This window comes from Mesocricetus auratus, unplaced genomic scaffold (assembly GCF_017639785.1).
Source record: "Mesocricetus auratus isolate SY011 unplaced genomic scaffold, BCM_Maur_2.0 Super-Scaffold_100026, whole genome shotgun sequence".
Lineage (NCBI taxonomy): Eukaryota > Metazoa > Chordata > Mammalia > Rodentia > Cricetidae > Mesocricetus > Mesocricetus auratus.
Window position 1 is genome coordinate 7,276,397 of NW_024429207.1, and position 26,578 is coordinate 7,302,974.

Sequence of the window (26,578 nt, forward strand, 5' to 3'; positions counted from 1 at the left end):
ATTCTCACTTTTTAATAACTTAAATTAATATGTGTGATACACACAAAAGTAATACATAATAGGATTACATAACCTTATAAGAGAAGATACTAATTTCAAGGAAGCGTGACTCAGCTCCTCTGAGTGAGTGTGGGGAGATGGGTGGGACCCAAAGCTAGGGACAGGCAGAGACTTTTTCAGGCTGCCCCAGGCCTCCTAGAGTGGATTGCTGGTCTCCTGTTGTGCCATGCCCCATGCCCTCTCTGATGTTTTGTTTGGAGGCCCTGTCTTTTAACCCCAGCTTCTGCATCTCTTTGGTGCTGTGACTGTGGTTTCTAATAAGGCAGCACAGTGCATCTCAGAAGCAAGTCTCACCCAGACAGGGATTTTCTAGTCACATCAACCAGTTGGTTCATGAGACCTAAGGGAAAGTTGCTAACCGTTTCTAGACAGGAGCAGATTTTCATCGTCCTTAAAGAAACTGCACTACAAGAATTTCTTGTTTATATGGGTTTCTTTTAAGACCCCATCTTTGTAATTACCCTACCGTTTCTTACAGAGAGGCCCTCCCCACATGCATTCCATAGTTTCAGGGTCCCACATTACTTGTTTCAACCAAATTATCTCAAATAACCCCATAGTCTGTCAGTCTCCCCTCATTCCATTCTGTAACCTCAGCACTTGAACTAAACATAAGAAAGCAAATGACAGATACACATGGTAATGCTAACACACTAGTGGTGACCTGCTATGGATTAATCACCACAATTGATTGACCTCCAGGACTTCAGAACAACTTTAGGAGAATTTTATAAAATGAAAGATGCTTCAAAACAAAACAAGTAGGTTCTTTGCTATGTGACTCTGGAGGTTTTTCTTGATGGATTGATGTCAGTGGGCCTCTAACCAAGTTGCCTGTGGGCTCCACAAAGGGCTGAGAAACATTGTTTTTGTATATTACAGACCCCATACATGGCATGGATAAACCTGATTGTGTTCTTCTTATTATTTTGTATTGCTTTTTGTATGATGAAGGGATTTGGGGTGGGAATGATGATACATGGCAAGGACATAGTTTAAAATATTCTCTCTCAGTCCATGTGAACTTCAAACAGGATGATAAACTCAAGAGTCACATTTTAGTTTCTGGAAGTGGTGGTGTTGGAAGGATTCTCTGGAAACCCTTTATGTCTCTAGATATTTTTATAAAGGTTTCCTATGGAGACCAGGTTGGCCTAGAACTTGCCATCCTCTCTGTGATTCCATCTTAAGAGACCCTGTAAACAGCGTGACATAGGTAGGTGGATTCAGTCTAAGTAGAGCCTGGCTGGCCTCTGCCTTCTGATGATGCCAGTGGTTTCACCAGATCTGCCTTGCTTTCAGTTCATGGTGACTAAACATTTCTCCCTGTGAACACACAGGAATGACTCAGTCTTGCTCAATAACTGAAGCACATGTCACAGAGTCCTGTGATTTCATGCCCTACTGATTCACCATCCACTCACTTGCCCAAATGCCCGTTTCCACCCATGAGGAGCCCGTTGCCTCTAGTTATCTGTTGGTCTTGAGTCCTACACATCACTGGCTTCAGCCACTTACTACTCCTTTCACCCTGTAGTCTGATGCGAGCACAGCCCACCTTCAAACTCATGTCGGAAGGAATGCTCTCATCCGGAATGGACCATATCCCCAGTGTGATCATAGATTCATCTGGAAGGTAGGCCGTTCGTAAGAGTCACACATGAATTCTCCTGAGCCTGGAGCCCAGGAGGACAAGAAGAAGTCCAGCAGGCCTGAGGCAAGTTAGGGTTCCAGCCAAAAGTGAAAGATAATTTAGATTGTTAAAAAATAAGAAACAAAACGAAAAACGCAACCAGCTGGTAATTTGGGGGCCCTGGGTCCATGCAGTTCTGTTTTCTAAACATTTCTCACCTGGTGAAAGCAACACAGGGCTCTCCTGGCTTTCCACTGCCCTAGAGCAATGGCTTCGGATCACAGTAATTGTTCTGCTTTAAGCTAAACAGGTCGTGTGGAAGCTTGAGTAATCGAGTTAAGGTCAATTTATTACAAAACAGAGTATCTGGAGTCACCATGTCTAAATCTCGACTCTGGGTTCCTGCCTGAAGCTTGGGTTCAACCAGCCTTTTGATTTGCTAAACAAGGAAGCGGTGTGACAAAGGACTCCTCGAGAAAAGATGTCAGTAACTTACTTACCTGTGGGCTGTGGATAGGGTTTGAACAGTGAGGGGAATGTCATAGATTTTATAATTACCTCTGTTATGAACCACCCTTCATCGGCCACCAAAGTCAAAGGAGAGACAAATTTTCCTTTCTTGTAATGGAACCTGCTAGGTATTGCTTCTTTTTCATACACAGTCATGTGTTCCACCGAACTGAGTTTGTTATATATCTGCAAAGAAAGGCAAAAATGAGCTGTTTGAACACTCATGTTAGACCTGTGAGATAGATTACACACACACATAGAGAGAGGGGGGAGGGGAGGAAGAAATAGAGAGTTTAACTACATTATTAAGACACTTTTTTTTTCTTGAGATAGGCTTACTATGTGGCTTTAACTGATCTCACAATGTAGATCAGGCTGGCCTTGAACTCACAGAGCTCAGCCTGTCTCTGCCTCTCCAGTGCTGGGATTAAAGGTGTGTGCAAAGACAGACTCTTGTATAGCTTGCAAATCAAGCTGGCTTTATCTAGGAAGGTAAAAGATCCATATGCTCTCTGACATAAGAGATGGACTCCTAGGGAACATAATGGAAAACTCTGTGTGTGCACCTGTAGATGTTTGCAGAGAGTAGCCCAGACACATAGCAGAAGAGGCAGAGAAAGAGATAACGGGGAGAGATAAAGAAATACCGTTGCAGTTCTGGGGCGAGGGGCTATGAAGCATAGTAAAGACAGACACATCTCATCTGCAAAGACATGTAGAAGACTCAAGGATCTCAAATGGAGCAAAAATAATGTAAGTTGTAGAAAACACTGCAAAGATTCTTATATAAAACTCAAGTAACCACACAACCATGCAGGAAATGGTTACTTCTTGGTGGTTTTTCTGAGAGGGTAGAAAGCTCATGGGATCTGGGAAGGACTTTTAGAAAATGTCATAGGTCATGCCACCATTCTGCTTCTATCAAATATGAGGTGACCACTGCAACATTATCCTATACTGCTTAGAGAGTAAAAGATAATGTATTGTATTTTATTTTGTAATATGCATATATATTTTTTGTAAATAAGCAGTGACTAGTGAAACTTATTTGTCAAAATTCTGTGCACTAACATTAAGTGGCAATTTCGAAAAAGGACTGGCTGACATTAAATACCACCAAAATCAGAGAACAGAGAAAAGGTATGTGCTCTTTAACTTGTCACTGAGATTATGTCCTGCCCATACGTGAGTCTTAAAAGCACTAGGAATTGTTTATTAACCATATTTTCAATTCCATAATGAAGATGTAAAGTCTACACACACTTCCAATATTTAGCAGAAGCTCAAATATTTGTGGCTAAAATTAAAATCAACCTGCTAATGCTGGTTTGCTGGCCACTAGCCAAATCAGATATGTATTCCTGAATCGTAAAATTGTGTTTATTCACTCACATCTTAAAAAATAGTCTTTGGGCTGCTGAGTAGAAAGGTGTTCATAGCTCCACGGATTAATCTCCCCTATTTGACTAAAAAATGATGTATACAGGATGCAGAATTATTTTGAATAAGTGTAAATCTTCTGACATAAACAGGTCTTGCAGATTGTTGCGCCCGTCACACGACACAACTGTCACCAAACACAGCCCCCACTTTTGAACCGTTACCAACTGCTATTGGCTGCTGTCAGGGCTTGGGATGCGCATCCTGCTGAAGGATGGCTCTTCCCAGATCCTGAGTGTTGATGCCCAAGCATTCTGGAGGTGTCACATGCCTAAGTGCCAAATTGGAGACAAAGATGATCTTCCTTGCCAGGGAGACAGAGCTGCTTCCCAGGAACCTGCCAACGTCTAACATATTCTTTCTGTTTTCATATTTAGAGAGTTGCTGGGACACTGTGTAAACTTCATTTCCTGGCTACAGAGCTCAAGAAAACAAAAAAGGGGCATTCCCTGGTGAATGTGGAAAGGCTAAGAGCAGTGGTGTTGTTGACAAGAGACCTCAAATGAGGGTAAGCAAGGAGGTGGTGGGGCTGCCTATAGGCCAAAGGACCAGACTCTGGCTTCCACCAGGACCCTTTGGCTAGTGATGACTACTCATAGGCAACTGTTCTGTTGCCATGAGGCTGAATGAAAGCAGGAGCTCCCAGGATCCTCCTGGATCCCCCATGGCTGGCATCGTCCCCTCCCCTAAGAAAGACAGATGCTTCCTGGCCCATGTCAGCTCCGCTGGGAGTGGACAGATGCGGCAGCCATGCACTGGGAGGTGGTAAAGCTACATGAGTGCTAAGTTGTTAGCCAAGAGTGTCACCCATTTCTCCTTCTCCTTACCACCCACTGCCATCCCTAAATGTTGTTTTTTGAGAGTGTGAGCATAGGGTACTGAGTTCCCGAAAGGGGATTTTGTTCCTCATCTGCACACTGTGGAAACTTGACCACACCCTCCTAGGAACCTTCTCGTTTGATGGTGGGCTTCCTACGGGGCGCATACATAGTCTTCACTGTGATTTCAGCCTGCTTCTGTGTACTCCCATGGATTTTCAGGCGGCACTCACTGCCACACTCATGTGCAGGGGGGCCAGGATTGTCGTTGCCTTGTACCCAGCTGATGGCAGAACTGGGATCAGAACCTAAGAGGTGTGGCCAGGAAGTCAGGGCTGACCCACTGCACACACGTGGCCTATGCTGTCTTCTCTTGTCAGCTGTGTGTCTCCAGGCCCCGGAGAAAAGGAATCGGATGCAGATCAGAGCTGCAGCTTCATTCTCAAGAGTCTGACTCTGGCAGCCCCCTCAGTCGCTTGTCCACTGATAAAATAGCCCTGATAAGGGCGTGTTGACACGTGCCAGGTGTTTGCAAAGTATGGAGCATCCTTTGTCTCATTTAACTTTTATTAAATTCAGCGGAGGTGGACACCATTACAGAGTAAAGCACACACCCAAAATGAATGACCTTCATAAAGGTCACTTGGTAAATGAATGGCAAACTCAGTCACCTGATCTCCAAAGTCTGTGCACCTCACCCCGTTACACCGTTTATTAAGAAAACTCTAGGAAGAAGATAAAGCTCAAACCGGGGGCCAGTGGGCACCTGTCACCTCCCCTCCATCATGGCGGGTCTTACCTCAGAGTGTTTTCCAGGGGCCGGCCACAGGCTCACGACGGGCCCTCGGTCCTTCACCTGCTGCAGGTCATCCAGGCTGACGTACTTGCCCAACTCAATCACTTTATCCATCCAGAAGATGTCCGTCATCCCATGGTCTGAGAAAATGATGACATTCAGGTCATCCTGCAGGCCTCGTTCCTGCGGGGTAGACACAAGACGTCACCACATTGACTGGGCAAATGTCCTTTCACACACACATCCTTGCAAAGAGGTGCTTTTAAGCTTTTGGTTAGAGGGGAAAGGAGACTGCTAAAGTTGAAACCCACGATTAACCCCCACGTCCAGGATAAACCGGCCAATAGACTTACTAATAGTGCTAAGAAGCAGCCCAGCTCTCCAGTCAAGCCAGGCAATAATCTGTATTAGATGAGCTTAATCCCACTGGCCACCCATGGAATAAGAAGTTTCTTGGCACCCTAAAAAGTACAGTGTGAAGAAAACAGGGCCTCACACTGGCCTAGTAAACAGATTGTTGGAGGAAGTATGAAGGAGTGGCCGTCATGGAGATGACAAGAAATGACAGGAGGAAATGCCGGGTCAGCTGCCCTTGCTTTGGGTCACCTGGATCCACTGGATCATGTACTTCAGTACGGTGTCCACAGCTTTGAGGGCGTCTTTCCGCTGAGGTGATGAGGGGCCGAAGTGGTGACCTTCCACATCAATGCGTTCATGGTATATGGCTGCTAGGTCAGCTCGGCCGCTCCTGGAGGGAACACAGTGAGACAGAGACCCACAGTTGAAGGAGACCTCTGGCAGCTTGCTCCCGAATGACCCACTGACCCTCTGCGAAGGTGTGAGAACCCCCAAGCAGACCTCCCAGTAGATCAGTCAAAGCCCACGTGTCCACGTAAACAAGGCAATACTAGGAGGAGACACCGTTATCTAGGTGCTCTGTGTCTACGGGTTAACTTTGTTTCCAGGCCTGGAGGTACAGGTACAAGTGTTCTCACAAAATAGCATTGCACACGAAGAAGCAGACTTCAGAGGGTTCTAGAAGTTTCCCACTCCCTGGCAGATTTCTGAGACACAGCTGGGACTTGGAAATGTACACTGGGCCTTTGAAAGCCCACCCACATCTACTCCATCTTGAAAACTAGGGAAGAGATTCGGAACATTCTCTGCCTGGCATCCCTTCTTTCTGGTCCCACACATCCTTTAGTGATGCCGATATTTTCTTCTGAGCTCTCTGGGGGTGCACATCATTAACAGCTCGGAGGGAACGCTGGTTTCAAGAGAAGTGAAATCATTCATCAGATGTTCTTTTCTCTTTTTAGGACAAAACAAATTGACCCTTTGTTAGTAAGGCCCATCACTAGCCTCCTCCACAGTGTGGATTGGGTTATGTTAGTATTTAGATTTTTCTCACAAGTGCTATGCTCATTATTCAGACTCCCTGGTGTGAGAATGACTCATTCAAACCTCCTGAGCATCTATACATGGTCAGACACAAAAGGTCCCTCTTGGGCCCCGTGAGTGTGTAGGCGGTGGGGGGGGGAGAAGTCAGTATTGGGCAGTATGACTGCCGTCCATATGCGGAAACTCGCTGACAGTCTGTGACTGGGAGGGCTCACTGCATCTGAACACAATGGCAGCTTCCATAAAACCTGTCCTGGAGATAAGCCTCCACATTTATCCACTTTACATACTGGCCTCTTAGGCATTCCAGATGTGCTGGTTTGGGCACTGCGTCGTCTGTTTAGGTGTCCACACTTCCAGCACGGGTCCTGGATAGGGCGGAAAATCCCACTTAACACACTGGCGACTTAATCAGATGTGAGGTTGACCGTGGCATTGGAGTTTAACGAAATACACCCAGCTCTCTTCATTTTAATACCCACTGTATGGCAGCGTCGTAGCGCACTGTTGTGTAGGCTGGCTTCTCCGAGGCTGTTTATCACATCTGAAAATCTCCATGTGGTCAGAAAGCTGGAGAGTGTCACAATTTACCTGATGGCATTGTTTCAGGAAGCTGTCAAGCTCAGATGCCTGGAACACTTGATTTGGGATGCTTGTGTTACAGGGAGTACACACAAGAGAGGTTTCTGCGTTAAGGTTTCATTGATTCATTAGGGACTGAAGTCCCTCAGGGCTGACAGCTCTTGCCTGTTTGGAGTTTAGCAGATAAATTCTTGGTAGCCAGCTGTTTCCGATGTGGGTCTGGTCTCTATCACAGGTCAGCTCGTTTGTTATGGGTTTGGGTGAGGCAAGCTGGATAGAAGTGCCTGCACGTCTGTTATTGGCCATTTATTGCTTTGAGGTTCAGGAACCTTGCCAGAAGGACATGTGGTCATCAAACCCAGTTCCCAGAAAGCTGCAGGGGGCCTCCAGCTCTAGGGTTTCAGGGACACCCAAGTCTCCTATCACCTTATAATTCTGTCTAGATTGCTTTGCAATATAAAAGGTTCATAATGTCATATGCACTTTTCTTGCTGAAGTAGGTTGGGAAGAGAGGAGAATTGGGCAGGGGGAAATGGAAGCAATTTAAAGGTATGGTTAGTTATTGACTCTGAAGAAGGATGATTTACTATTTAGAAAGAAGGACCCTGAAATGACTGTGCATGCCTTCAGTGTCATCTTGGAGCACTGTCCGATACACTCGCTTAAAAGTCACCAGACTTCATTCATGACTATCTTTCAGAGCCTGTAATGGTAGCTACTAGCTAGCAGAAAACTGATCAAATAAAATTTGAATTTTCTGAAATTGTGGTTTGATTATTCTCAGTGTTACTGGTATTTCTACATATGTCAATACACACATCTCATCTTTCTCCGGCTTCTCTTGTTCTTTCTTAGTTACGTGTTTCTAATAATCGCCTCCTATCACCTTGCTATTCCCATCCTTCAGTAGCAAACCGATTTGACCCTTGGCAGAATTCTCATAAATGATGGAGTACGTACATGTTAGATGTAATTGTGAAAATTAGCTTTTGACAGGAGCACAAACATTGTTTCAGAGCCTGGCTTCTCTTCTCAATAAAGATGTCTCAGATGAATGGCAAAAAATGTCTCTACAGCCCAGTTTCCCTGTCTGGGAAACCCACCTGCAGTGATTTGAATGAGAAATGTCCCCTGCAGTCTCATGCATTTGAAGCCATATCCCGTCTGATGGTGCTGTCTAGGGAGGTTTAGGTGGTGTGTGGAAGAAGTATGTCACCGTTTTCAGTCTTCTCTCTCTCTCTCTCTCTCTCTCTCTCTCTCTCTCTCTCTCTCTCTCTCTCTCTCTCTCTCTCTCTCTCTCTCTCTGCTTCGTGGCAATGGTTGAAATACACACTCTCAGCTCTCAGCTTTCCATTCCAGCCAGTATGCCTGCTGCCTGCTGCCTGCTGCCTGCTGGATCTGCCATTGTGGAATCATAAGCCCAAATAAACACTTTCTTCTGTAAGTTGCCTTGGTCATGGTGTTTTATTACATAACAGAAAAGTAATGCACTGCCATTTGAATGCTAAATGAGCGGCTGGTGTAGTACTGGACACATAGGAAAAAGAAAGGGAGGGAGGGAGGAGGGAGGGAGGAAGGGAGGAAAGAAGGAAGGAAGGAAGGAAGGAAGGAAGGAACGGAGAGAGAGAAGGAAAAGACATGCTTCCTTATGTTTGTGCCCTCATTACTTTGCCTGAGTGTGCAGGATTAGCAGGGAGGAGAATTTAATCCTTACTGAGCAGCAGCAGCAAACTTCTCCATTCTTAGTCTGGAGACAGAGGCAGAGAGAGAGAGAGAGAGAGAGAGAGAGAGAGAGAGAGAGAGAGAGACAGAGACAGAGACAGAGACAGAGACAGAGACAGAGAGAGTGAGACAGAGAGAGACAGAGACACAGAGACAGAGACACAGAGAGACAGAGGGAGAACCCAGTCCAGCCAAGGCACTTGAGCTGACTTCCTTTCCCAGGTGGCAGGAATTCTCTTGTCGTTCATCTGTTCCTTTATTAACAACAGCTGTGACTGGGGTTCTGAGACTCCAGGTTGCCACAGTATTCAGCGGTTCTAAATTCCACAGAAGTCGTCAGCCATCAGTGGCTTCTGTCTTTGCTTTTCTATGCTACGTGTTTGTGTGTTGGTGTTCTTTCCAGTTCTGAGCTTTAACCTTGGGCCTCATTCAGGATAACTGGCAGGTACGTAATCACTAAGCTACCTCCCAACCCTTATTTTTTTTATTTTGGGACAGGGTCTCACTAGGTTTTCCAGATAGGCTTTGTACTCACTCTGTGGCTCAGACAGGACTTGAACCTGTGAGCCTCCTGTCTCAACATAGCTGGGATGATGGGTTTGCACTACCAGGCTTGGTTTCTCCAGCTTCCTTGACCAGGTTGCATGGCAATCTGCTTGGTACCATGTTGGAAGCAGTTACTGCTCCCTCCATGCAGCCAGGACTCATTGGCTACCTCTACCTCCTGATCCCCTTTCTCTTCCTCCACAAACTACTCTTTAAGTCTGTCTAGTCTTTAGCTCCAGATACTTTCATTTTCCTCACTGAACCATGAACCTCCTGCAAACAGAACTTCCAAAGAGACAAACCAAGTAGCATGGACCATGAACTGCTTTGTGTTTCGGAAGTGGGGTGGGGGCGTGGCATGGTGTGCAGGGGCGCTGTCTGCTGGGTCCTTACGTGTGATAACAGGGCTCAGAAAGAGCAGTGAGCGGGGCTGGATGCCGCTGAATACATAAAGCTGCATTCCTTCTTTCTTAGTTACAGTTATATTGCTATGAAAAGACACCATGGTCAAGGCAGCTTCTAACAGTATTTACTCTGGGGCTTTGCTTACAGTTTCAGAGGGTGAATCTATGACCATCATAGCAGGAAACATGGCAGCAGGCAGGCAGTCATGGCACTTGACCAATAGCTGAGAACTTACATCTTATCTACAGGCAGCAGATGGAGGGAAGGAGGGAGGGAGGGAAGGAAGGAGGGAGGGGGGAGAGGACAGAGAGATAGAGGCACAGACAGAGGGGGGAGTGGTGTCTTTTGAAACCTCAAAGCCCACCTACAGTGACACATTCCTACCAATCCTTCCCCAAAGCAGTTCATTCAGTTGGGGACCAACCATCCAAATATATAAGCCTACTGGACTTTCTCATCCAAAGAACCACACTCCTCCAAACTGAAAGAGCCCCAGCCCCGGGATGGCCTCAGAGAGGATGCTTTTCAATGTCTTCTACCTCTCTGGTTCTTCTGCCAAGGCACCTTGGAGATGGGAGTATGGACAGGGCTATAGGATTAAGGAGCCATTTTTTTCAGTCACTTCACATACAGGGGAGTCTCTGGAAGCCTGTCCTACCTAAGCCTCCATCAAAAGTGGTGGGTGCTGACTCTTCATCCTAATAGCTTGTGAGGTTAAGAGATGGCAGTTAACCTTCAAGAGTCAATGATGTTTTTGTATGATGGTGTCATAATTAAAATTTGTCAACTTGACCCAGACCTAGACATATCTGTAAGGAGAGAACCTGATTTGAAGAGATCAGGTTGGCTTATAGGCTGTCTATGCGTCATTTTCTTGATTGCTGATTGATATGGGAAAGCCCAGGCCACTAAGGGTGGTACCATCCCAGGTATGTAGGCTTGGGCTATACCAGAAAGGTAGCTGAGCAAACCAAAAACATACCAGTAAGCAACATTCCTCTGTGGTCTCTGCTTCAGCTCCTGCATCCTGCCTCAACTTCTTAAGATGATGGACGATAACTGTAGACTAAAACAAACCCTTTCCTCCTCAAGTTGCCTTTGGTCCTGGGGTTTATTATAGCAACAGGAAACCAAACAAGGACAGATGGGGAGAACACCTACGTAACATGGGGTAAAAAGCAAAATAGGTTCATGTAAATAAAGCCCTTGGTCCCGATGTATTGATACTAAAATGGCATCTTTCCTTTCATCTCCTCCTGTTTCTATGCAAAAATGTCATCTAAATTCTAAGGTAGCATCTTATAAGGACATGACAATGCAAGGCAATGTCCAGATTAATCACAAGTGTGGGCTTATCCCTTCCTGTCTGAACATGTGAAACCTCTTTATCTTCTTAAACTCCTGGATAAGAAATGTCCCTGGGTAAGAATGCATGGTCAAGATCTGAATGATCTCTCTTAAGTTCTGTCATATCTGTCCCCATGTCCATTCTCTCTGAAAGGTAGTCAAACTCTGTGTATAATATAGATTCAAAGCAGTGTGTGTATGTGTGTGTGTGTGTCTGTCTGTCTGTCTGTCTGTCTCTCTCTCTCTCTCTCTCTCTCTCTCTCTCTGTGTGTGTGTGTGTGTGTGTGTGTGTGTGTGTGATCACTTGTGTGTGGAAATTTCCAAATCTCCTCAAATTAGAATGAGGAACTTGAGAAAGAAAAAAGCAAAAGAATCCCAGTGTCTGGACTTGCCCTGCCAGGCAGAGCTATCTGATGGGAGGCTAAATCACTCCACAGCTTTGCCTAAATACTGCTACCAGCTACCACAAGAATCAAATCCTCTGGGAATCCAGCATGGGACTGATCAAGACCCCCTGAATGTGGGTGTCAGTGAGGAGATCTAGGTAATCTATTGAGCCTTGGGCAGTAGATCAGTATTCATCCCGAGCATACACACGGATTTTGGACTCCCATCCAACAATGAGAGATGCACTCTCACCCTGAACTCTTGGGGGAGGGTCTAGGCCCTGCCCTGGATGAAATGACAGACTATGGACACCCCCACGGAGGGCCTCACCTTCCCTGGGGAAATGAGGGGACATTGGGGGGGTCGGGGGGGAGGGCATGGGAGGAGGGGAGGGAAAGGGAGAGGGACCTGGAACTGACTTGTGAAGCAACCTTGTTTCTTATCTAAAATTAAACTGAAAAATAAATTTTAAAAAAAGAAAAAAATCAAATCCTGTGCCGTATGCACAAGTCCATTCACAAGCTCCTACTTGCAGAGTAATCTTGAGTGCTCTAGATTGTTCTAAACTGGCTAAGACTGTCAACCACTTTGTTTCCTGAAGAGGACAGATTTGATTTCTGTTTGAGTGAAAGTATTGACTCACAAACATTGGTCTTTAGTATGCTTTGTAAGAAGGAAGTGAGAGTTGAAAGTGCTCCCTTTTCTTCCTGGGGGAGGACCCAGGTCATCCCCACTACCTTCCCCAGGCAGTCTGGTCTGTCCTTTCTCTACTACTTAGCTTAGAGATGATGAGCAGGCGCCTGCATCTCCTCTCTTCTTTGTCAGTCCAGGAACATAAAGGACCTGGGTCATGTCAGACATGATCTTTCTACCTGCTATGAAAAGGGGGCTGTTTCTAGTTGTCCTTTTAACTTTGGCAGTATGAAGACTCCCCCAGGACAATCACATTAGCCTTGTTCAATCCTGCCCAGGTCCATACCGTCAAAATCCAGACCCATTATCTAGATTGCAGACTGTGTGAATGGCAGTCCGTGGCAGCAGTTCTCAGCCTGTCATCATAACCCGTTCAGGGTTCGCATAGCAGATATTTATATTACAAGTCGTAACAGTAGCAAAACTACAGTTATGAAGTAGTACTTAAATAATGGTATGGTTGGAGGTCACCACATCATAAGGAACTGTATTAAAGGGCTGCAGCATTAGGAAGGTTGAGAACCACTGATCTGTGGAGTTCAAGGCCATGCACCTAGACTACCTGCCATGTGAATGGCATTGAGTTGAGCAATGTGGAGCACCACACCATATCATATGGAAACCTAGTCTGAGGCCAACTCTATGGACTTGCAGTCTTTGTGGACTTCTTTTATTCTTCTAGAGGAGCCCAATCCCTTTACCAAATACAAACACACACCCCACCACAACCACCAGGAACTGTAGCAACAATTAGAAAATCTGTTTCCAAGAAGAGGTACATCTCCTAGAGTCCTATTACCTTTGCCATGTTGCTTGACAAAGAAAAACAAAAGGCAAAAAAACCACAAAGACAATTACAGTGGCATCTTGCCTTGCCAGTGAGCTTGTAGTAGTGGCCACACCCTTTGGTGGTGGTTTCAGATGCAGATGAAAATAAGAATGTCTGCTCAAACTGATGAGCACTAGCCTGGAGCCCTAATGGTACTCGTTGCTATTTTTGCTGTGACACGGGGTTGGGTACAGGGAAAATCCATTCAGTTCCAGACATAAGGTAAATGTGCGAGATAGGCAAACATACTGATAAGCAGACAATTATAATCTCATATCCCACATCTCTCATGGCAGTAGGATATAGGGATGGATAGCGTTGGGTTTGGAACACATCAGAAGCAGCACTGAGTAGACATAGAGTAATTCTGAAGTTCCAACACTATTCATCTGCCACGCATACTGTGGCAGTCTGCTTTGCATTAACCAGACAACGATACTATATAACAGCTCTGCATGCACATGGCTTCCCAGCCCTTGTGGAAAAAAAAGCAGATGAGGTAGCAGGCAGCATCTTATAACATACACAACATATATAATATATAAACTGTAGACGAACATTTACTTAAGTTAACTCTGCCCCTTCTAAACGCTTCCAGAATCAGATGGCACGAATAAGTTTGTTTTTCTTGATGTTTAATATTTTGAAGCCATTTTCTCTTTAGGATGTCAATCATGCTAAACCATTTTGTGCCCTAAAGACCCCTCTTTATAGGTTTCACACAGTTAGAATGGTTTGAAAATCGGCATGGGATTGGGTCCTGCTTTCTCCTGTGATAGTCCTGTGGGAGTGGCTCACTTTAAAGCGGGCAGAAAAGGAAGCGAAAGCTTGGCATCCATCATCAGTCACCTCTGTGCTGAGGTAATCTTAAACCATGAAGAAGACCTCATTGCCAAGCAGATTCCTAGGACACTTGGAGGTAATGCTACCCAGTTGCTCATCACACAACTGCTTGCAACTCCAGTTACATGAGACCTAACTCTTCTGTTCTCTGCAAACACCTTTATCCATTATGTGTGTGCATGTACACACATACAGTCTATGTGTGTATGGGTGTGTGTGTGTGTGTGTGTTTAAAAAAACAAGGAAGAACAATATTATGTCTAAAAATTGGGATACTTACTTTAATGAGTCAAGAGCATCACTGACAGCATTGGCAAAGTTGATATCCGTTGGGACGTTTTTATACTCTAAGCAGTAAGTTGGTCTGACACCAAGAATCTCAACTTCACAGCCTACCAAGAAAAAATACGGAAAATAGTTATTGTCTCTAATACTTGAAGTAGGGTTGTGAGCCCATTCCATAAAACAAACATTAGTCACAATATTTTTGTACCTTTTTATAAACAAATAATTTTTCCTGGTCAGTAGCATATTTAACTACATTCTTGTTGAACTGGAGTAGTTTCTTAAATGCCATTCCAATGTAATACTCTAGTCCCATGACAGAAACTGCCACAAGTTAGACAATAAAAACAAGATAAACATTCATTAGTGTACCATATTTCAATTAATTTTATTTCTCTAGATTTTCCTTAACTATCATCTTCTAGTCTGATGTCCCCTTGCCTATTCAAGAGACATGTGTTGGATAGTATCTTGTAGCCAGAGAATTATAAAATAAATATTACACTATCCTGTGATAAAGACTAACTGGAATTGTAACAGCAAGCCAATTTCACCGAGTTCAAGTGACAGATTTGAGCTGGCCTCACCTCTCCAAGAATGCAATACAAGAGTCAAAAGCTGGGTTTGAATCTGCTCAAGTTTTCTGCCCCAGACTCTTAGACAAGCAGAAGTAGTTGTCCTCAGAATATCAGAACACAGCGCGGCAGAGGGATGAGCCAGTCTCAGTTTACAATCGTTGAGCAAATATTTATTGGCACTCACTGTGAGCTAGTGTCTCTGTTCAGGCAGAGGAAACAAAAATGAATCACTTCTCAAAACAATCCAGAGTCTAGTCTTATGGGAAAGAGAGAAACAGTGTGCCGTGTGAGGTCTGGTGTGAGGTGCCCACTTCTGGGGTGGAGTAGGAACTCAGCAAGGAGCACTGCTTTTCCTCCTTAAAGTCTTGCTCAAGTGTTAGAGACTTAGCCAAGGCTGTTGGAGCTAGAGTTAGGAGTGGGTGGGTACCAAGGCAAAGAAAGCAGAGTGAGCCAGGGTGCAGAGAACTTCTAAACAGTTAAGAGTCCTGAAATGTCAGACCAGGGAATTCAGGACACCAGATGTGGCTCTTGCTTACAGCCTGGGGAAAACAATTTCCAAGCAGAAGTGAGTAAAAGTGGGGGATGCAGAATGTGGGGGAGGAAGAAGCCTTTCAGGAAACAGGTTGGCTGCCACTTTGGGGTACAGCTGCCAGGTGGCTCCAGTAGATGCAAAAGATAGCAGAGCAGCTCCTAGGAAGACCCTTCATTAGTATAGCATCCTTTGATTGGAATAGTCTATGTCTGCCTGAGATCTTGGGTTCAGGGAGGACAACGTTTATCTGAGACAAATGAGAGAGGACCAAGAGATAGGCAGTTCTCCTTCCCTGGACATGCTCACTAAGAAGATAAGTAGGCCCAGGAATGAATCTGCTGATGGTTCCTAGAATATCAAAAAAAATGCAAGGGGGATATTGACAGCTGGTTACCTTGGATACCTATGTTTTGTCTGTCAACAGTTATTTATAAATTCTGATTGCAGCATCAAAGCCATCTGTTCTGTGTGCACCCTTTGCTTAGGGCCAGAAATACATCAGAAGATATTATGCACCCTTTCATGATGGGGAAGTCCTTCTATGTATATGTTGTCCTATTGGTTGATAAATAAAGCACTGTTGGTCAATTGGAAAGCAAGATAGGTGGGACTAGGTGTCAAGGAGGATTCTGGGAAATGTAGTCAAGGATAGAGAGTCACCATGTGATCTTTGGAAGAGAGGTCGTGTCAGGATGATGTCCTCAGAATGATAAGTCCTCATAGAAATATATATATATATACATATATATATATATATATATATATATATATATATATTAGTCATGGGTTAATACTTAAGACAGAACTAGCCAATGAGAAGCCCTGGACATTGGCCTACTGCATTGTAACTAATAGAATCTCTCTGTGTTATTTGGGGTTGATGTGGCTCTGGGACCAGGCTGGCAGGAAGAATGCTCAGTACAAATGGCGCCCAACAAGTGGATTGAACCCACAACCCTGAGATTAAGAGTCTCATTTTCTACCGACTGAGTTATCTGGGCTTGTTTGCTCCATGTATTTTTTTTTTTATCAACTACCATATAAACTGCTCTTCCATTAGAGGAACCATCAGTAAAAACTAACACAGCCTTTCTTATAGGACTATTCTTTACTATTTTGGGGAACATAAAAGGATGCGTTAGTGCAAATTGTAACCATCTATGAGCTGGAAACTAATTATGATCTCTCCCTGAAAATTGAGCTGAAGCATTTTCCCATGAATCATTGTTCTGAAACAACCAATCAACTTGTTGCTTGGTATAAGGAGTATGGTTCTCTGCCAAAATATCTTCTAGATTCCATACAGCATTTCTGTGTTATATATGCTACTGCTTCAAAATAAGGATTTAACACTTTGGCTAGGGAGACAGCATAAGCTTCCCATAGTTTTGCCCTGTTAATATAACATCTGTTGATGCTGGATTATATTTTCTAACAGTAGAAGAACTTGTCTACCATCTTTAGTTAACTGTCTAGGTAAATTGGGATCACTATCTCCTTTTAGAATCTCATTCAAAGGTTTTAAATCACCAGTAGGTGCTCTAAAAACAGGATGTAACCATTGAATATTTCTCTGCCGCACCTGCTGCGAAGCCTGTATCAGAGAATGTGCGGAGGGTGTCGGGATTGATGACACAGAGACCCATCGGTGGCTTCCAGAAGGCTCCTCAAGAAGGCTCCACTTTATTCCTACCCTGGCTGGTTATATATACCCTGACACCAGAGGCAGTGGTGAGTGGGTCAGGAAGAGGCAGTTAGTCTTTGGAAAAGGTCAAGATTAGGGTGTTTCTGTGGGCCAGCCCTTATCAGGAACTTATTGCTCCAGGCACTGTATTGTTTTTAGTAAACATTGTCTTACAGCTGCCTGCTCCCAGGCTGATGGGGAAGTAGGCCTCTGGCCAAGGTCTGTTGTTCCCACATTTCCCAACAACTTGAAGATTGTAAATTATCTTTTTAATTTCTTTAGGCTATAACATATATCCCAAATAACTTTTGAAAAGTACTTGAAGCTTGTGAGTGTTCTTTTTTCTAATCCTATTTGTAAAGCTCTCACTAGCTGACAAGGCCTCATTTGTATCTTAGCTGACATGGCCTAATTTGTATCTACACTGACTCTTTGTAGTTGGGGTATAATAGGGCAGCAGTTTCCCTGAGGCTTTTTCTCAAAAACCTTTTTAAAATCATGTATTAACTTCTATTCTCTAGATTTCCTTTTTGTTGTTGTTTGTTTGTTTATTTTTTGAGACAGAGTTTCTCTATATTGTTTTGAAAGCTGTTCTGGAACTCAATCTGTAGACCAGGCTGGCCTCGAACTCACAGAGATTCGCCTGACTCTGCCTCTTGTGTGCTGGTATTAAAGGCATGTGCCACCAAGCCCAGCTTAGATTTCCTTTTCTAACCATAAAAATTTAGGAGGATCTCTGTATCCTCTCCTCTGCTAAACTCTATAGAATCATCCATATAGATTCCCTTTGTTAGGCCATGCTGCAGGCTGCTGCTATTTTTTCACCAACTGGCTCTGAGGGGTCAAATCGCCAGTCTTTCCTGTTAAGACATTGACTGACTGTTGGATGTTCTTTGTAACTATATTTAAAGCAACTTAGGTAGCCTTTTAACCATATCCTAAGCAATTTAAGTATTTTTTAAATCATATCCAAAGCAAGCCGAGAAGTTCACATTCACGCATTCACAATCATATTTCATACATACTGGTGTGGCCACACCATACACACAGAACATACAAACATCTCTCATCTCTCCTTTTGTCTAGGTTATGGTTAGTTTGTTGAAATGAAACTTCCTTAAATGGAGCCCACCGTTGGTTACATTAATTTCCATGTAGAATGACAAAAGTTTAAAAGGGATTTTTACAAACAACAGAGACAAGCACAGTTTCTTGGTAGCAGCATTTTCTCATGTGGGCTCTGTTTTGCTAGAGACAAGCAGGGACTTGTGTTACTCCTTTAAGGGAGTCTTCATGACTTGGCATAAGAAGCAAAACAAACCCCAAAAAACTGTAAGGTTCTTTTAAGAGGCTGTCAACAATTAAATAGTGTGTGTGAGCAGCTGGCAGTAGCACTGACCACATCTCCAAGCAGGCACCATGCTGTTTGATGTCAGCATAGACTAAGGCAGTGAGCACAGCTCCCAGTGCTGGCAGTAAACTTATGCCAGCATGTTGGAAAGCCAGCTGCAACTTTAATTTTAGCAATGTTGGTTAGCAGATAAAAGACACGTGGCCAGAAAAACATAAAGATTTACAGTCAAGTCAGATTCAGATGAAGTAAAACCTCTAAAAGATTTATAGTGTGTTTAAAAATATATGTAGGCAGGGCTGAAGAGATGGCTCAGCAGTTAAGAGCAGTGACTGCTCTTTCAGAGGACCCAAGTTCAATTCCCAGCACCCACATGGTAGCTAACAACTGTCTATCACTCTAAGATCTAACACTCTCACACGGACATACATGTAGACAAAACATCAATGTATATAAAATAAGAATAAATAAATTATTTAAAAAATATATATGTAGACTTGGGGGAGAAAAAGAAACAGGATAGTGCTTAAACCAAAAAAGAAAAAAGAAACAAAGAGAGAGAGTAGCTGGGTGTGGTTGCGCATGCCTTTAATCCCAGCACTTGGGAGGCAGAGGTAAACAGATCTCTGTGATTTCAAGGACAGCCTGGGGTACAGAGTGAGTTCAAGGGCAGCCAAAGTACACAGAAAAAACATGTCTCAAAAAAGTAAAAAGTAAAATTAAAAGATATAGAGCAATAAAAAATCCACATAAAATGGAAAATAGAGAGTCTGGATACTGTAAGCTATTGTGCGTCTTTGAATTGTTTGATTGCTGGGGAAGGAACAACAAATGCTAAAAGACATTTGATTATCATGTTGCTAAATTATTCCAACTTACATATTTTAAAAATGCTTTGACTTCTAAATTTAAATATAAGGACAGGTTACTTTGGAAAACAGTTTTTGCTTGTGTTTCCATAGAAAATGAAAAGCTGTGGATTCCTTCCAGACTTCTATGGTTTGATGAAGCAAGACCCCCTGAAGCAGTGGCCCAGGTAATCCAACATCCTAAAATAGATGAGATTATGCAGGTACAGACCACTGTAGCCAGGATTTCTGGGTCTTCTTAGGATTCCCCCAAACAGTGCCCCCTAACAGCAGGAAGTAGTTTGGAGAGAACAACACCCACATTGCCATATTCTTTATAAATGTTTTCATTTATACAGGGTTGGTCATAAATGGTAATGATCACAGTCAATCTCTTTCTGAAGGGCAAAAAGGGAATATTATATACAAATGAATACTTTGTATTGGTATGGATCTTCATTTATTGATACAAATTTAAGATCAATTTTGTGATACATATTTTTCTCCTCTTGTTTAGGCATTGTGTTTGTATAACTCGTTTAAATATGTAATGTATAATTAAATATAGATTTACTTATAATAGTCAAAATTTATAGTTAGGTTAGTTAGGTTTTCTAGATATACAGAGATGTATTTGAGATGGCTAGATATTCTTCATACCTTTCAAAGACCTACAGAATATATGGCATTTAAAACTTTATATTTCTGAAAATTACCACAATCACATGACGTTTTAGAGCATGATGCCATTGATTACCTTCCACAATAATTAAGTATATATTAAATATAATAGGATGAAACACACACAGACACACACATTCCTATAATGGATATCCCTTAGTTGAGGACCATGGTAGCATCTTACAAAAGTCTTTGGGAGTAATAAGAGAATACAGATAAATTCTACTGAAGTACACAGACTCTACACTGAGTGCCCCACGACTATACATCAGATAAAACAGAATTCTATAGAGCAACAAGTAATAACAGAAATGTGTTGTGGGATATTTGTACACTATGTGAAGATATATTGCCGGTTGGTTTAATAAGGGGCTGAATGGCCAACAGCAAGGCAGGAGATATAAGCAGGACTTCCAGGCAGAGAGAGGGGAAGTAGGAGATGAATCTATGAGCATAAGAGATACCAGGAGACATTGAAGAAGCAGGATGGGTGGTACATGACAGAATACAGATTAATATAAGTGGGCTATTTTAAGTTGTAAGAGCCAGTTAAAAACAAGCCTAAGCTAGGACCAAGCTTTCATAGTTAATAATAAATCTCCATGTTCTTATTTAGGAACTGGCTGATGGGCAGAGAACGTTTCATTACAGGGACAGGCAAGTCTTACAACAATGATACAGCCAGTTCATAAAATTGTTTCTAGGTGGTGTGGATTAAATATGAGGCATCCTTCCCCTGAAGGTTTATGAAATGTTTTGGGAGTTATGAACTGTTTAAGGATCTTCTAGAACTTCTAGATGGTAAGGTCTAAAAGAAGGAAGTACGTCACCGAGGGCAGGTTGTTGAGGTCTCTTGGTCCTGCCCCTTCCTATCCTTCTACTTCCAGTCACCAGGAATCGAGATGCTTTTCTGCCGTATCTTCCCACCATTACCACATTGTTCCTGAGAGAATGGGACCAAGAGGCCATGGACAGAACCCTCAGAAACCATAAGCCATGGTTCCAGAGCCATAAGCTAATAATAAATAGCACTCATCCGAGAAATAGTATATTTAAGTCCAAGAAAAATCTAACACATAAGATTTCATATATGAAAGTGTTTTGTTTAAAATGAGATGTATATTTAAAATCTTTAAATATGATGACCTAAATATAAAATTTCAACAAAAACTGGGGAGAGTGCCAGGGAAGGAATGGGAGTGTTTTGGTGACAGTTAACAGATGAAGGGAAAGGTTAGCTATGATACATCTCATGTTAGACATTGCTCTAAAAGATATGGACATGCAAAGGAGGGTTGCATAAATAACTACTAAACCGCTGAAAGAAGAAATAAAGCATCAAAATTTTAACCAAATATCAAAGTTCATAAAAGTAAAAAAAATAAATGAGGAGGGATTCAAGAAGCAATAATGACAAAAAAGGACAAAACTAAGGATTTTGGTTTTAAAGAGGAAACATGAAAGTATGAAAAGCTAGAAGGAGCCATGACTCCACATAGACATTTATTTGATTAGATTATTGCATGTGTCATGTACATGCACATACAAAGGAATCTTGGTAATGTAAGTACAAGACTTTGACCTTAATGGAAATTAGTTTGAAATAAAATGAATAGTCTGTCATGATGACTCCTATCTGCAATCCTCATCCTTGGAAGACTGAAGCAGGAGGATTAGGAATTAAATTCAATCATGGTGATTGACTACACAATGTTTTGTGGCTAGCCTGAGTTACGTGAGGCCCTGTATCAAAGACTTAAACAAACAAACAGAACGAATAGAGATGTATATGGAAAATTTGGGTGTTAGCATCAATGCAAAAGAACTAAATAAATTTGAATGTGTTTATCCTATGAGCATAGGATGTGAATTTTTAAACACAACTTTTAGGCAAACTGAATATATCCTGATCCATAAATAAAATCTCAATAGTTTCCGAAAAGCAAAAAATTCCAAAATGATGTATGCAACCTGACCACAGGTAATAACATTAGGAATTTAATCATAATAGTTAACTAAAAATAAACCTAACCACTTACAAATTTGAGAGAAAACTGTTATGTAAATTGATGCACAGAGGGAGTGAAAACTTCACTGTCAGGCTAGTTATTAACAACAGTGAAAATTCTATACTCCACGACTTCAAGGGACAAATTTTCACTTAGGCCAGAAGAAAATCAAGACTGTTTTCCTCACTGCTGTAATTTATTGTTCTTAACATGCTTTTCATCAAATAAAAATAGAAATAAATAAATTTAGAAATCAGGAGGCATGCCCAAGAGTTTCTATTTTACTAAACTTTGCTGGGCTGAGAGATGGGTCAATGATTTAAATGCTGGTCATCTATGTGCAGAGACCTGAGTTCAGATCTCCAGCACCCACATAAGCACCAGATGGTCATGGTAGCCTGCCTTTAATTCAGGTAGTCAGAAGTGGAGGCAGGAGAGCCCTGGAGTAAGTGGCTAGATTTACTAGCCATATTGATGAGCTTTAGGGCCAGCTGAGAGTCGCTGCCTCAAAGAAAAAAGTTGAGAGCAACTGAGGAAGACTCCTAATGTCAGCCTCCAGTTTCCAGACATATGCATGCATACATGTGTGAACATGTATGCACACATGCGCATCACACACACGTACCCTTATAAAAAAGTTATCCTATGGCATAGTACAGTAGTATGAACATTCACAGTAGAAACAAAAGTGTCACCAAACTGTGAACAATCAGCATTAATACTTTTATGCTATTCTATTCTCTATGAGTATCTTTTAAAAGTTGGCAAGCCACAAGTTTACATTACTACTCACTATGGGTCATGACCTGTGTTGTAGCAAAGCTAAAAATAGCACACTCTTATCCAGAGGATACCAGACCTCTGTGGATAACAGAAACCACAGAGAGCATAGAAACCTTTATGTAAACCCATGCACAAAACTGATCAACAATAGGCCATGTATATCAAATGGTATTGCCCAGTGATATTGTAGTTTGTGTACACTGAATGATGCTCACACAATGATATTGCCTAACACCACATTCCTTGAGATACATTCTGTCTTCAGTGGTACTGTAGATAGATTATGACAGATAGATAGATAGATAGATAGATAGATAGATGACAGAAAGATAGGTGACAGATTGATAGAAGACAGATATGTAGATAGATAGACAGGTAGATAGACAACAGATAGACTGATATATAGAAGACAGACATATGACAGACAGACAGATATTTCTATGATGTTTAATCTCTAAATTAGTCATGGTAAGAAATAAAAAACTGCCGGGTGGTGGTGGCGCACGCCTTTAATCCCAGCACTCGGAGGCAGAGGCAGGCGGATCTCTGTGAGTTCGAGGCCAGGCTGGACCAACAGCCTCCAAAACAATACAAAGAAACCCTGTCTCGTAAAACCAAAATAAAAAAAATAAAAAACCATAAATAGAATGGAACATAAAAACATAAATAAAATAGTACAATTATTACAATATCCTATAGTAAAATGAACTATGATCTCTCAAAGCATCCTTTTCATTTAAAGGAAGTACTTCCTAGATTTTCTTCCACCTATGTCTCACACCACTACTCTTATGCTTTGGCTTCTTTATTAAGTAAAATAAGTTACTTGAGTACAAGCACTGAGATACTTCAACAGCCCATCTGGTGACCAAGATGGCTTGGTGTGATAGGTAAAGGGGTGATCTTTATCATGAGAGGGACAGAAAAGGACATCATGAGATTTTTATCTCACAAATGCTGTATATATTAAAGCTCAGTAATCATTTCTTTCTTGACTTTTGCAATTACTGTTTTCATATAGCAGTTGACATGTAGCTAAAATCATGGGAGGGACTGGTCTGTGAAGTGTGTATCTCAGAGTGGAGTCTTGAGTCACTTTCATCTACTGAAGTAAAGGTTATAAAGCCACATTCTGACCATTTGTTATACCCCTGCTCTGCCTAAACAACCATTTCTAGGGACATATTGTAAGAATACAAAGTAGTAAAGCCGGAAAGCACATTTATGTCTAACAAAAGAGGGGAATACAATGGCTTCAGGAACACATCTTTGTGGCTGCCTTGATAATCCATTTTTGTAGTGATTCAAATGGAAACCACAAAGAAACTCCCAGCCCGACTCCAGGATGAAAACTCTTGGAAGCTTCAGGAGGGGATGGTCATGTGACTAGTCCTGCTGCTGAGGTCTACTGAGGAGCATAAGGTGGGGTTATGGAAGATAAAACAGTACTGCGCGGCTCTGCCCCTCCTCTGGCACACAATGTAGGCTGTGAAGACAGAATCCCGGATTCATGCAGCCATCTTGAAAAGAATGACCCGAGAAGCACGGAGATTCCAAAGTCAATATACTAAAGCAAAGCAGAAAGTCCCGGGGTATGCACTTTGAAAACCACGATGATAAGCATCGGAACTTCAAGCTATACTTCTCACGTGGTCCAAACAAGTCCCTTGGTTGCCCACTTTTAGTCTGTTCTCTATTATTTGTAACAGACACTTCCTAATTGGTGATATAAAGGGGATTTAGATGTTCTAAATATTTTCATATGGTTCATTCAAATTGACCCCACTTTTGTAAAACAAATGTCCGTTCTGTCTGTCATAAGAAGCCAAAAGCTGATGTATTAGTGATAACTTTCCAACTTCTCCCTAATATACCAATTAGAATAGAAAAATTCCATTATGAGACTGCTATATTTATCCATTGTACAGCTGCTGGACACTTGTTTCCTCACCAGTTTTTAAATGGTATGGATTAAGCAGACATAAATATTTTCACATATGCTTTTTGGTTCATTTAGGGTTGCATTCCTGTTGGGATAAGTCATGAACAGAATCGTTAGAACCGGGTATTACATACAGTATGGCTTTGCTCCCATCCACGCTTCCTGAGATGTCGTTGCTCCCCTCTTACCAATATTTGGACTTGTTACTTTTTAAAATTAGCCATTTTCCATTTTAGTGTGTGCAGTTAGCCAGGAGTGAATTCTGTTAAAGTCTCGCTTGGACTCTCCTCCTCCATCTGCCCATAGTAGCCACAGCACCAGCCTGCGTCGTGTGGGGCTCAGGCCTAATGACCGGCCAATAGCAGCTATCAAAAGTGGTGATGACTCCAGGCGTTGGTGGCGCACGCCTCTAATCCCAGCACTTGGGAGGCAGAGGCAGGTGGATCTCTGTGAGTTCAAGACCAGCCTGGTCTACAAGAGCTAGTTTCAGGACAGCCTCCAAAACAATACAGAGAAACCCTGTCTCAAAAAACCAAAAAAAAAAAATGGTGATGACACAAATATTTCTAGCTGAAAAAGCAAAGTAAGATGAGGACTTTTGCAAAGAAAGAGGGTTTAGAGTTTATCCTGGGGGTGTTGGTTTTGTCTGGGAAGCTTGCCTCTCCCATTGAGAGCCTGGGCCACCAGCAGGGACCAGAGGGGATGAAAATGAGGGTGGATTTAGCATAGTAGTGGCACCAGCAGACACTGTTTTGAAAACTCTCTTCCAGTGCTGAGCGTTTGGTGCTCAGCACTCGGCACTCAACAGAGCATCAGCGAGAAGCCATCTTCTACAGACCTCTGCCGCATCTGTGGCCCCACAGCCTTAGACCCATTGTGATTCTCATTCTTGGGAAACCCAGAGCATGTGGTACTTAGACTATTCACTGCATTCTGGCTAGCAGCATACTGCTAGACTGCAAGAAGAAACTGAACCGGGATGCTGGACTAGAGAGCTGGAATTTGATCAGAGACAGAATCTCTCTTCCCCCACCCCCAACCCCACCCCCGAACTCTGACACAGTCTCCAAGCTGCAGTTCCAACAACAGGATGCACCCAGTATTGGAAATCAGGCTTCTGGCAAGCCTGGTGTGGTGTACACCTTTAATCTCTGCTGTGGGATAATCCTCGTGTATACCGTAAAGATCTGTTACTCAAGAATTGGTTTAATAAAATGCTGATTGGCTAGTAGTCAGGCAGGACAACCAAACTAAGGATGATGGGAGGGAGAAGAGCAGAGTCAGGAGTCACCAGCCAGACACAGAAGGAACAGGAGATGAACGTGCCATGCTATTAAAGGTACTACCATATGACAGAGCATTAATAAGGAATATGGGTTAACATAAAATGTGAGAGCTAGTTAGTAATAAGCCTGAGCTACTGGCCAGTCACTTATAGTTAATATAAGTCTCTGAGTGGTTATTTGGGACTGGGCAGTTGGGACAGGAAACTTCTGCCTAAAAATCACAGCACTTGGGAGGCAGAGGCAGGTGGATCTCTTCTAGTTCCAGGTCAGCCTTGACCTACAGACCAAGTTCCAAGACAATCAGAGCTGCACAGAGAGACCTTGTCTTAGAAAAAAGTAAAAAGGAAGCTAGGCTTCTGACGGAATGGCCATGAACAGGGTGACCATCTGCAACTCTTCTCCCAAAGGAAGATTTAGAGTCAAGAATAGGTTTACCTATCACCAGGGAACTCCTGAGAATCAGAAAGACTTCTGAGGGTTCAGGGAAGGAGTGGCAGGTGTCTTAAGACTGAATCCAGCTATTAGGCCAGACAGAATGCACAGGCCACATTCCCTCAAGATCTCTTTTCTTTCAAAACTGTGCCTCT

At 42.7% G+C, this 26,578-nt stretch overlaps 1 protein-coding gene and 1 long non-coding RNA gene across 5 annotated transcripts in view; one reads left to right on the forward strand and one right to left on the reverse strand.

The window, feature by feature from the left end:
- Enpp6 (ectonucleotide pyrophosphatase/phosphodiesterase 6) overlaps positions 1–26,578 on the reverse strand; it is a 119,651-nt gene that overhangs the window by 17,560 nt on the left and 75,513 nt on the right. For all 4 annotated transcript variants that reach the window (XM_040731828.1, XM_021225207.2, XM_013110698.3 and 1 more), the window contains exons 3-6: positions 14,293–14,404; positions 5,864–6,005; positions 5,261–5,440; positions 2,252–2,389 (exon numbers count right to left, since the gene is read on the reverse strand). In XM_040731828.1, the coding sequence (XP_040587762.1) occupies positions 2,252–2,389; positions 5,261–5,440; positions 5,864–6,005; positions 14,293–14,404 (572 nt within the window). The remainder of the gene's footprint in view (positions 1–2,251; positions 2,390–5,260; positions 5,441–5,863; positions 6,006–14,292; positions 14,405–26,578) is intronic.
- On the forward strand, positions 96–8,003 carry LOC110340327. The gene is made up of 3 exons (XR_002382124.2): positions 96–1,696; positions 4,021–4,151; positions 4,842–8,003. It is a non-coding gene; the product is annotated as an uncharacterized LOC110340327 (long non-coding RNA).